Consider the following 13,265-nt stretch of genomic DNA (forward strand, 5'->3'; position numbering starts at 1 on the left):
AAAACTACTGAAGATATCAAGTTCAAAACAATTTTCCTAGAAAGTCTTTATAAAGTTCTACTTTTGTGATTTTTTTCATATTTTTGAAACATATGGTTCAAAAGTTAGAAGGGGGGGACGCACTTTTTTTCCTTTAGGAGCGATTATTTCCGAAAATATTAATATTATCAAAAAACGATCTTAGTAAACCCTTATTCATTTTTAAATACCTATCCAACAATATATCACACGTTGGGGTTGGAATGAAAAAAAATATCAGCCCCCACTTTACATGTAGGGGGGGTACCCTAATAAAACATTTTTTTCCATTTTTTATTTTTGCACTTTGTTGGCGTGATTGAAATACATAATTATTGGTACCAAATTTCAGCTTTCTAGTGCTTACGGTTACTGAGATTATCCGCGGACGGACGGACGGACGGACGGACGGACGGACGGACGGACGGACGGACAGACAGACATGGCGAAACTATAAGGGTTCCTAGTTGACTACGGAACCCTAAAAATGAGAGTTTCAGTGTTGCTTTTCGCCTAAACCTACGGCTCAAGTTATTATTATTGGGTTTACTAAAAATAATTGGAAGATAAGTAAAGTAAACTTTTCTTTGTAACGTTAAACATTATTTAAGCAAGAGCATTATTTATCTATTCCATAATACAATATTTATTGATGGTCCTGTTTCATTTTCCCTTATCGCTATTGGCCGCATTGTTTTTGATCTATGTACATTCGTAGCTGTGTTGTTATAGTATTTATATATGTACGGTATATTTAGGTTTATTTTAATTCCTATTTATGTATGTTTATTAGTATTAAGATTATTTGACGTTTTCTATCACTCACTGCATCACCTACTCAAATCAGTTGTTTTTTGTGTCTTGTCTCCACTACCCAAAGGTTGTCTGGAAGAGATCGCTCTTTAGCGATAAGACCGCCTGTTGTCTACCATAGTTAATTAAAGTTATGTGATGTAATCTTGTTATATTGGTGAACAATAAAGAATATTTGTATTGTATTGTATTGTTAAACATTAGGTATTTATTATTTATAACAAGAAAAATACTTTGAATAAGTAATATATTAACGAAAATATTATTTATTTATTCTGTTTCTTTCTTATTGTTTCTGTTTCAACTAAATAAATAAATAAAATAATAGTTATCACCGTGCAGAGTTTATTACTATTCGGTACCTGACTGCATTTCAAGTTTTAAATTTTAATCTTAGTGAGTACAATGCGGTACAATTATTAACTAGGTCACCTACTTACCCGCCTCCTGGATCCATGTTTCCAGTACTTAAGATTAAGGCCCTGTGGGTTCGGGATCTCTCACTCACGAGCCGAGCGTAAGCGAGTTCAGTCTCGGAAGTTTCGAAGACCGCACTGACCTCCGTCAGAGCGATTTAGCACTACGTCAGATCCGAATCATATCCGAACCTGTGAAAATAAGATCCCGTAGTAGTAAGTAGGTAGCCGTAGAATTATTTCTATGGTATACGCACTTGAAACGATCTCCGTCATCCGAATTCTTTCCGTCATTGTTCGGATATAGTGCGTAATTTAACATATAAATAGTTCTACTTCTACGGCTACTATACGGATAGTATTTTCACGGGTTCAGATCGTATGTAGTGCAAAACCGCTCTAACTTATGAAACTGATTTTTTTTTTGTAAAACTGTATTTTGCTTTGCCGGTTGGCGATCCCTGTCATTATACATTACTTTGATTTCATCGCGTAGGTACTCATTAGTCACATTGAGTCGTATCTAGTCTAGACAGACATTTCAAAAAATATTCCGTCATATTATATTCGTCCTTGGCGGCATTTTACAGATACTATATTTAAACTCAGACGTATACATAATACTATATTTTACATATATTAAACCCGTTGTTGGCGTAATAACTAACTTTTAATAAGTTTTTATATTTAAATAGTTCTCAAAGCAATTACAGACTCGTATGTGCAATATAACTTTATCGTTCGCTTATTAGACTTTATATGTACCTTAAAGTCCAACAATATGTGTTTTATAACTTATGCCAAGGGAATAAAATACAAAATTGCTTGAGGGCTTTGTTAGACGAAACTGTTGGCAATGACAGCCGAATTTGCATATTATGGTTAATTAAAACAAAAACAGTAGAATTGGAATAATTTTGTGAATGTTGAATAAAAGGTTTTGGTGCGCAGGTAGAAATTATATTTGTATCAATAAATAAATATTATAATAACTGTTACCTTGACAAAGACTGCGTCTCAAAAATGTAATTTACCTATGTATTTTGTATTTATAACATAATTTCGTTAATGTCAATCAAATTGGTACACAATTGAAGACACTACCAAAATAAGATCTGTAATTCCGTAGTTAACACTCGAAATAGGTTGCGGTGACCGCTTTCCACCAGACGGGCCGCATACCTGTTTGCCACCGACGTGGTATAAAAAAAATCCTGACCGTTGTACTTACAACACTACACTAACACTACTTAGTGTTCGTTTTTGCTGTTAAAATCATAGTGTTAGAATATTATGACAAAAAAAAAACAATTTTAACTAGTGTCCCGTATTTCCTTATAAATTTGTAATTCTTGTGCAGGAGCTGTCCATCGAGCGACTCCTGGAGATGGAGTCCCTGGTGGCGGACCCCAGCGAGGAGTACCAGTTCCTGCGCGTCGGCTCCGACACCAACGTGCCGCCGCGGTACCGCGTGCCCGTCTCCAGCCTCTGTCAGATAGGTAAACTCTAAAAAAACTGATTGTTCAATTGTCTTTTATCTCTTTCTCATTAAATACATAAGTCAAGATGACAGATAAAGACAAACTATTATTAGCTAACGGCTAAGCTATGAGTTTTGGGCAACGACTGCAGCAGTGAGCGGCGACTATAGGTGGAAATGAACGGTCGGATCGCTGGGTCTCCAACTTGTGACTTATGAGCCACCTCACATTAGCGTCTCTCGAGTCAACTCCATGCCAGTTTCTTTGCGCAATGTTGGCAAGACTGCGTATAGACGACGATAAGATGCCGACGCTCAAAAGACGCTAGTGTGGGGTACCCCTATGGCTGCTACTCGTCACTGCCGCCGGCTGTGGGTTTAGGAACCCAACGCAAGATTAAGAAAGAGACTTTTTAACCAGTATATATGCTCCTTTGGAGTGCACGTGTTCTCTGTACTGATAGTAGGTATGTATTTAATAAATTCATATCTGTTAAATATTCATAAAAGTAACATTATCCGAAATGTGTTCCAGTTTTCTGCTGTGTATTTTCTGTTAGTAGCTGGATTTATTGTAGCGCATCTTTTGTACTTAAAACAACGCGTTACGCGTGCATGGTAAAAAGATTAAATAGGGATGCAGACAGCTGTCAAAACTTAGATAAAAACATCCGAATGCTTTCCGTTATGATAAGCTACGACTGCAGAGTGTAAATGATTTAAACGGTTCAGATTTATACGAAATTTGTTCGGACTTCGAAATTTACAAGGGCTCCAATAAGACTAAAAAAAAATGGTACTTCTTTTGTTATTTATTGATTACTAGCTTTTGCCCGCGGCCTAGCTCGCGTTAGAAAGAGACAAAAAGTGGCCTATGTCACTCTCCATCCCTTCAACTATCTCCACTTAAAAAATCACGTCAATTCGTCTCTCCGTTTTGGCGTGAAAGACGGACAAACAAACAGACACACACACTTTCCCATTTATAATATTAGTAAGTATGGATTCTTCACAAGCATAAGTAAGCGTCTATGTACAAATCGACTTTACCAATAAATTGAAGGGGTATCTTTACCCCCGATCATAACATGACTGACATAATGAGAACGCTATATTAAAACACGTCCAATACTATTTATCCGAACACACTCGGAAATAGGAAACGTAAGCTTCGTTTAGCGATGAAAACATGAAGACTTGCCTTGTATTTTAGTCATCCTTATTATAAACATTTATTCTGTTGAAATGAAACATCGTGAAGACATGTAAATTATAAATTGGTAAAATTTGTGTCCAATAATAAAATCTACGATATTGATTCTAATTTGTATTTAGACATTCTAAAAATCTATTTGATTTCTTCATTTGCAATGGATTAATAAAAAACAGCGGCGTATCTTCTGCATAACGAAAAGCACTTTATTTGTATTGTAATACGTAGAAGATCAGTTTAATATAGATTTGTCAATTGACTATCATTACAGTAATCTGGCACGCTAATGGGAGTCAATTTAATATCGACGGAGGACGCAAATTGATTTGTTTGTATATTTTATTATACATCCATTAGTAACCTGTATTCGTTTTGTGAGAAACTATCTAGAGGTATGCTTATATTACTTATACGTACATATAGTTTACCTAAGTATTGCGCAGCCTCTTGATGTGTAGGGTCCTCTACCTATTTATATCATTTGTGAATATCACTATGGGATCCGATGCATTCATGCATATTTATTAACCGCCTTCCAAATCTCAAGGGAAGGGGTTCTCAATTCGTCTGTTTTTTTTTTTTTTTAATGTTTGTTCCTCGATATCTCCGTCGTTACTGGACCGATTTTGAAATTATTTTTTTTTGATTGAATGTATATGCATACAGATTGGTCCCATTTTTCTCAGAACCCAGTTCTGGTGGTGGGACCTGGTTAGAGTTCCGTTCTGATAATCATTCTCATCTGTAAGTAATTCAGAATCATCCAAATTTCAAATTGGTTCTGAAATGACGGAGATATCGAATAACAAACATTAAAAAATATACAGACGAATTGATAACATAATCCAACATTTGAAAGTATTTATCACCAGAACCCCAAAGGAAGGCGGTTTTTTTTTCTTAAAAATTATTTATTACATTTTGACACAACAGGTCGTGATATTCCAGTTATTTTTCTTACTCGTGGCAATTTGGTCCTGAAAAAACTAAACATCACGTGTTATTGGCTAGCATCACACCAAATAATTGGCCGTTACATATTTGTGACATCATAAATATTTATAAAACGTGTCTCACAACACTACGGAACAATAAAAAGTATGAATGTTGACATAAAAAATTAAATAAGTAGATCAATTCGATGGAGGCAAAAAGTTGCGTTATTTTTAAGGGATTTTTCCTCTTGCTTGCCAAGTCGCTGAGAAAAAGTGGAATGTAGTTTGTGTTTGTTATTCTGAATAATGTTTTAGTATTCCGAATCGTCTTCGCTTTAGTTTTTGATGGCCCCGATGGATAGATATCATTCGCGACTTGTTAGGGAAAACGACCGTTTTGTTCAACTTACTCATACCTAAGTACCTATGCGTGCCTCCTATATCTGTTGTTATTCTTGCGATAATAACAGCACAGTATGTTAACGAGAACGAGACGATGCTTCTGTTAAACTAATTATAATTTTATTATTATGGGTACTTGAGTATCGCGCAAATAAACTACATCGCCTGTTCTGTGTACCTTTTAGTAAACATTATATTACCCTCTTTATAAAACAGGTCAAAAGTTGGTAAGAAATTAATGCCAAGGGCAAGCTACACAACCGATTGAAATTCAAGACGTTGTGGTTTTACTTATTAAATGTGCTTTATTGGAAAGCCAGCTTCAACTTTTTCACTTCCTTTCCTTATATGCAACTACTTAATTAATATATTCTTACGTTAATAGCATCAATAATAATTGCATTAATTAATTGCTCTCTTTAAACTAGATATTTTGTAAGGTATGTATAAGGAGTATTTAAGGTGGAAGTCCCGGGATCTCCTGCCGACCAAGCACTAAAAGATGGCGTTACTGTGCACAATTTGCAAATTATCACCATTTTTTCTAAAAGTCAAGAAATTTTTCAAAACATGTTGGATTCGGCGTGGAGAAAAAAAAATATGGCACCCAATCCGAGAAATATGAAGCTCAAGTGTGTCTCAATTCATTAATATCATGTAAAAACTGCAATATATTACAATTTCTTGCATTCACGCACACTAGCGTATCTACTGTCATCCGTAAGTGTCAGTCTTGTAACCGTTGCTGCAAATTAGACTAGAGGTCACTAGTAAAAACATGGGTTTTTCTTATTACCCTTACTAGCTAACTAGGGACAAAACTGTAAACTAGATGGCGCGGTGTACGATATGAATTCACAGCAAAAATAATTCATTATAAAGGCGCATCCAGACGAACTTAATTTTAGCAGGAGATTCGGCGGATTGTCTATGGTCACGGACCAGATCGAGGCCAGACCACCTGACAAAAAACTTGTGTAGGTACAGTTCTGTTATAGTACAATTTTGTAAAAAAATCGTCGTCTGTCAAAAACTAGCATGTAAAGCAAATTGAAAGCAGTTATTATTGGTCATATGTTTTATCTCATTTTTATATAAGCTAAAATAAGAGACAAAGTCAAACGATTAATAGTTAATTTAGGCTTGTAATCGTTTATGGGACCCTTTCTTAAGCAAAACGTATCATGTTGTCGCGTGTGTGTAGGTATTAACTCGATATAAATTAATAGTAATATAAACACACGGGGAAATTTCGTACTTACTTATCCTTCATCATTTAGTCATGTTTGCTCGTAGCGACAAGGAGGTTAGAGGCAGTGATACCTTTACTTGAACATCCTGAATATATTGGGTTGGCACAAAAGTAATGACACACTCTACAAAACTCTATACATTTCCTTTCTTACGTTAATTGTTTTCGATAATATTCTAGTATGTTGTAGAAAATTCTAGGTACTTCTAATGTGAGGGTATATAAAGCCGCCCTCGTGATTGGTTTAGTTAGATTGAAATAAAATGGACGAGCGACAAGTTCGAACACTTTACTTATACGAGTACTTGTTAGGCCACAGTACGCGGGCTGCGGCTGACAATATCAACACTGCATTGGGCGCTGGAAGTACAAGCCATGCCACGGTGTCCAGATGGTTTGACCGTTTTAAATCAGGAGACAGGAGCCTTGAAAGTCAGTCACGCTCAGGGCGACCACCTGCATTCAATGATGACGATTTACGCTGCGAACTACAGTCGAATCCTGATGCTACTACTCGTGAATTAGCGGAAGCACTTAACTGCAGTCACCACGCTGTGGAATACCATCTGCATGAGCTTGGGTATCGAAAAGTTTTGGCTCGATGGGTACCGTACATCCTTACCGACGCCAGTCGTGCAGTCCGTGTCGTCATCTGTCAATCACTTTTGCTGCGACCCCGACGTAAAGAGTTTTTGACTGATCTGGTTACGGGAGATGAATCATGGATTTATTATGAGAACGATACACGTCGTGCTTTTTGGCTGCCTCGAGAAGAAACGCCACCAACTCAACCGAAGTTGAGTCAAAAGAACCGCTTATAAGTTTTGCTTTGTTGTTTCTGGGACTCGCAAGGCATGCTGTTTCATGAACTATTACACAATGAAACTGTAAACGCTAACAAATATTCAACACAGCTCACCGAACTATCTTCTGCTATCAAGAAAAAACGACGAAGACGAGCCACTGTAATTTTACTACATGATAACGCTCGACGTCATGTCGCATCTAGCGTTCGCCAACAGCTGCAGAACTTGGGCTGGGAGACGATACCCCACCCACCTTATTCTCCAGACCTCGCACCATCAGACTTTCATTTGTTTAGAGCCCTGAAACGACATTTGCGGGGTAAACAATTCAATGATTTCCATGATGTACAGGTGGAGTTGAACAACTTTTTCGAGGCACAGCCATCAGAGTTCTGGACGAAAGGCATCCAAACTTTGCCGGATCGTTGGCAAGAAGTCATAGATGCTAATGGTGATTACATCATCGACTAAGCTTTTTGTATTGTAATAATAATAAAAAATATTAAACGTAAACCAAGTGTCTCATTACTTTTGTGCCAACCATTACTCGATGTTTTAATATTATCGTCAACTTCCATTTATTTATTCATAAATTATGAATAAATAAATGGCGGTGGCAATTGAGACGGCGGGGACTTGGGGTTCAGAGGCTCGCTCTTTTTTCAAAGAGTTAGGGCGTCGTTTGCGGGAGAGGGGCTGCGATCCTCGTTCTGGGTCGTATCTGGTCCAGCGAGGTAATGCAGCGGGAATAATGGGGACTTGGGCCAGGTACGATCCAGGGAGGAATATTTTAGTTTTAGTAACGTTTATGACCTACCTGATTCGTACAAATTATGTATGTTATCGTCTTACACGAACAATTAATGCTGCGTTACCTGACATACACATTTTAGTTACCTACCTAAAGCTTGATATTTTAAATTTCAAACATTTTTTGATCACTTTCTTGATCAAGAGGATCCTTATGCTTGCAGTACAATAAGGTGCTTCATTATCTGGAACTTCTACATAAATTGTGATAAAAAGGTATTTGATGCACATGAAGCATCCGGACCATTCTCTTGATGGAATTCATATTTGAATGGCAATGTAGTTTCCACGAAGCACAGTCGAGTTTATATATATATATGAGCAAATCCAAGGCTTCAAAAATAAATGCGCATAGAAAGGTACATTTTTATCTGAACATATTAATCATTCAAAAATATGTACACAAATCATCTGTCATATTAATCAGAGTAAGTCTCATAAATATATTATGTAAGCATCTAAAAAGTCATAAATATATTTGATAATATTTTTCAAAATTATTCAAAGCCCGTGAAAGTACACCTGTTTATTCATATAATTATAAGCATGTATTGCCACAAACATATCTGTAATAACGTTTTAAAATTTTATCTAAATACGTAGAAATTCATCTCCTTCAAATTTGACCCTTATAAAAAAAACAAACGTATGCCGCAGTTAATAACGTCTAAAGTTAAATTAAAAAAAATGTTTATTTTAGGTATGTGACTTGACAACCATCGAAAAGAGTACAGAATTGTCATCACATACATCTATCTCACGTTTTTCTCTTCAACCATTTGACAGATCTCCGTCATCTTGTGAATTTAGGGAGGAAATTAGAATCGTTGAAACATAGCTCGACACATTGACGCAAAAGCTATGCAATTCCTACAGATATTTTTACAGACACTTGTGGCAATACATGCTTATAATAAACAGGTGTGTAGGTATTTGTGTACTTTCACGGGCATAAATAATTTTGCAAAACATTAGTACATATATTTATGAGTCACACAAGTACTTACACACTAATACATACCGTTTTTGGATAGCTTGCAACAAGTGATATTTTCTTTCCGCAGTCCGTCCTCAATTCGCAACTTATTAAAATGTATCGCCTCTATTTCATATTCCACAATTATATCAGAAAATTCTGTTAGGAATTCATAATCATTATTTCTTAACCATTTTCGCTCAAAAAATTAGGGTAAGTTAGAAAGATTTTCAAGCGTCTGGTAAACGATCGGCGGAAATAGTCAGAAAATTATGTATATCAATATTTATATACCGAACAGTATTTTCTAACGCATATGGTACATTATCCCATTTGTTTCATACTTGAGAAAATTAGGAAGGTCTGGCGGCTCTGTGCTCGTGCTGACCCTTTTATGACCCTTGGAAATTTCGAAATGTCAAGTAATGTACTATACGGTCACTTTGCGAACTAGTGCGGAAACAACACTATATGAAATGTAATGATTAGCCATACCTTTTTATCGCATACCGTGGTTCTAAAATCCGTGGAGTCACCATATAAAAATAATTCCAAGTCCAACAGTATGATGTCATATTAAATATAAATATGTAAACATCGTTACTGAGTTCATTTTATTCGAACTTACTAATAATAATAGTTAATTTTAACGAATAATGTTATTATAATTTTAAATAGATATCATACACGAAAGAAAAAACGACAAGGCCCACTGGTGGCCGAGCCGGGAATCGAACCCGGGTCTTCAGCTTACACGGCTAACGTCTTCACCACTAGACCACCCGCCCGCCGTGGTACCCGACGAAATTTCTCTAGAGTATCTTATCTTTGATAAGGCTAGGCGCCTTTTGACCAACTCTAAGGGCGAGCAATTAGTGCTTGCACCTCCTATACGAATCCTTTGCAGCATTACGATATAGCGAGAGAGATGGTGCTGCCATTTATACAACTAGCCGGTGCCGGCATCTATACAACTAGAGCGGGTGGTCTAGTGGTGAAGACGTTAGCCGCGTAAGCTGAAGACCCGGGTTCGATTCCCGGCTCGGCCACCAGTGGGCCTTGTCGTTTTTTCTTTCGTGTATGATATCTATTTAAATTTATAATTTATATATAGTAATGTGACTACTTAAAAAAAGAACAAATCGAAAAATATTCAATAAAATAATTTGATTTCTTCCCTAGTTGTATTGACGCGGCTAACATCTTCATCTTCACCATTAGACCACCCGCCCGCCGGCGGCGGCGGCGGTGGGCAGGCGGGTGGTCTAGTGGTGAAGACGTTAGCCGCGTAAGCTGAAGACCCGGGTTCGATTCCCGGCTCGGCCATCAGTGGGCCTTGTCGTTTTTTCTTTCGTGTATGATATCTATTTAAATTTATAATTTATATATAGTAGTGTGACTACTTGAAAAAAGAACAAATCGAAAAATATTCAATAAAATAATTTGATTTGTTCCCTAGTTGTAGTTGAATAATGTTATTATTAGTAAATTTTATCATAATATTATATAATATTTAACTATGCTCGATTTATACCTATAACATACAACATTATTAGTTCAAAATTCAAATTGACTACATACTGTTGGACTTAGACTTCGAAATTTTTTCATATGGCTACTCCACGGATTTTAGAATCACGGTATGAGATAAAAAGTCCTATACCTAGTAATTATTCAGGTATATGCTAGGTTGGTCTAATGACCAACACATGTAATCACAGGAGGTGATGAGCATTTCTTTGTTTTTGCCACTTTTATGAAATACGATATTTTTGAAAAAAATTCTACTCAGAATCACTAGCCTTTTCAATCCTTAATTGTAATTAAAAAAAAATCATGCGATTTTTTCTTATTTTGTTACTATTTCCCGTACATATTGTGTGGGGTAACAAAAGAGGAAAGTAACAAAAATGTATGAAATTCTGGGACACTTTTTGTCTCCCAGTGAGATTGAAAGTACTCGTGATTCTGAGTACAATTGACCTAAATTTCTCTAAAAAAATCAAATAAAAACTGGCAAAAAAAGAAATACTCTGATATTGTGCATGCAAGCAAAGCTAGTGCGCGTAAGAGAGCTGACGTGTGTAATGGACAATGCACACATATTTCATAAGACGTTATTTAACACACTTCTGAGGGAAAAAATAGACTTTCATATTAATCGTATTTTATTAGCTAAAACAGTTTATTAAAAATCCAAATGGTGACATGTTGTGTCCGCAGCCCTCGCCTGCCGGCTGTTCGGGGGCGCCGGAACCATCCCGTATGCGTCTCCTGCTCCACGTTGTTTAATTTGTGCTGGACAAATTTAATGTAGTGAAAATAATTTATTCTTATCTTATTTTATTATTTAAGTATACATGGGTGTAAACGTAATACGGGCAAACTTAACGGTGGTGAGCTGGTGAGTATAGAACATAAGAAATGTAATTAGATAACTTTTACTTAAAAATGATTAGAAATAAATAAATAAATGTTTCACCCATACAAAATAATTCGGCCCGCAAGTTAAGTATATAACTATTGGGACGTCTTGCGACAAGAATCCGGGGTCTAGTTATTGGCGACTAGGTAGTTTTAATCGCAAATCTATCGGATTGTCATACATTATGGTCTAAGTGCTATACATACATACAATCACTCCAGTATCCCATAAAGGGGTAGGCAGAGTACATAAAACTAGTAATGGGACTTCGAAAAAATTTTTTTAACATAATGGCGACTCTGCGGATGACAGAACCATAGCGAGCATCCAAAAGTCCCAAGCCTACATATAATGAACAACTTCTCGCACTAGTGCGTAAAAAAAGCACCATCTGTACTGAAGACGAACATACATGGTTTGTAGTATACTTAAAAACATCAATATTGTATTTACTGCATTTATATACAAATTATTTTTATTGATTTGTATGCTTCCTCGTGTCCTTTGGGAGTACACGTCCGTTATGGACATCTGACACCGACGTTTGTGCTTGATGATCAGCTAAAAAAGTCATACACTTGAGTGAAATTGTTTGTGTGATACTATACAGCAGTAGCAGTATACAGTAATTACGACCACGGATTATTTTATTATTTATGTTACGGTACAAATTCACGAAAAAAAAATTCTTTTTTGTACTACATGTATGGTGGTGCCAGGGAGAACCTTCCTAGTACCGGAAGGTTCTCCCTGGCACCATCATACTATATTTATGTTTAATTTGATGGTCAAATGAATGCTAAATAAATATTTTGAAATTGTACTATCTACATTAGTTCAAAAACCAAAGATGGTATCTAGCACGACCACAACTAGTGTCGAAATTTTGAAACTATGCGGGTACTTTTTTAAAAAGGTAAGCGCAAAAAAATACTTTTAATTTATTACCGTAACAGAAATAACAAAATCATCCGTGGTCGTGCTGTAAAGTATCACACAGTTGTTTTTGTGTTTTTATATTTATATATCTGCCCCTAGCGAGTTTTGGCTTGAATTTTTTTTTATTGATTTGTCTTTATATTAGTATCGAGTATGCCAAATTTCAGCTCCCAAAACTTTATAGTTCAGTAATTAAAAAAAAAACGAAATTTGAACTTTCTTCGATATTTTTTTTTTCTGGGCAGCCGATTTCGACGTGCATCGCGTATATTACGCATGTAGGTAGGACAATTAAATGATATTAATTTTATGTTATATTGCCATACAAAAACCAAAAAAAAAAAAACAATTTTCTTATCAATAGTTTCTTAGGGCTCAACTTCCGGTAATGTACTAAAAAGCTGAAAATTGTAGGAAACTTTTTCCACATTTCCCCCATAGTGTGTATATTATGTAGATATCTACAAAAATTAAACTATTTTTTACAAACAGTTTTTTTGATGCCAGTCGATTCCATTCTTATCCAGTATCAATACTTGCTTTGCACTAAAAACCCACAAATCAATGGATACATTTTCCATACATTTTGTTATGGGGTAAATGTGGAAAAAGTTTTCTTCAATTTGTGGCTCTTTAGTAGGTACACTACCGCAATTTGAGCTCAAAGAAACTTTCGATACTGAATAGGAATGCAATCGATTGGCATCAGAAAATACCATGTGAAAAAAAAAATCATACAAATTGTATAAGGAAAGTTTTTTGCATTTGTGACGTTTTTTA

General features: G+C 35.9%; 1 protein-coding gene and 1 non-coding gene across 7 annotated transcripts in view; one reads left to right on the top strand and one right to left on the bottom strand.

Moving 5' to 3' along the window:
• LOC125227209 (protein ultraspiracle homolog) overlaps positions 1–13,265 on the top strand; it is a 70,273-nt gene that overhangs the window by 40,118 nt on the left and 16,890 nt on the right. For all 6 annotated transcript variants that reach the window (XM_048131466.1, XM_048131462.1, XM_048131465.1 and 3 more), the window contains one exon: positions 2,608–2,746. In XM_048131466.1, coding sequence (XP_047987423.1) covers positions 2,608–2,746 — 139 coding nt within the window. The remainder of the gene's footprint in view (positions 1–2,607; positions 2,747–13,265) is intronic.
• Positions 9,838–9,909, bottom strand: Trnat-ugu. Its single transcript has one exon. It is a non-coding gene; the product is annotated as a tRNA-Thr (tRNA).

Source organism: Leguminivora glycinivorella, chromosome 6 (assembly GCF_023078275.1).
Source record: "Leguminivora glycinivorella isolate SPB_JAAS2020 chromosome 6, LegGlyc_1.1, whole genome shotgun sequence".
NCBI classification, from domain to species: Eukaryota; Metazoa; Arthropoda; class Insecta; order Lepidoptera; family Tortricidae; genus Leguminivora; species Leguminivora glycinivorella.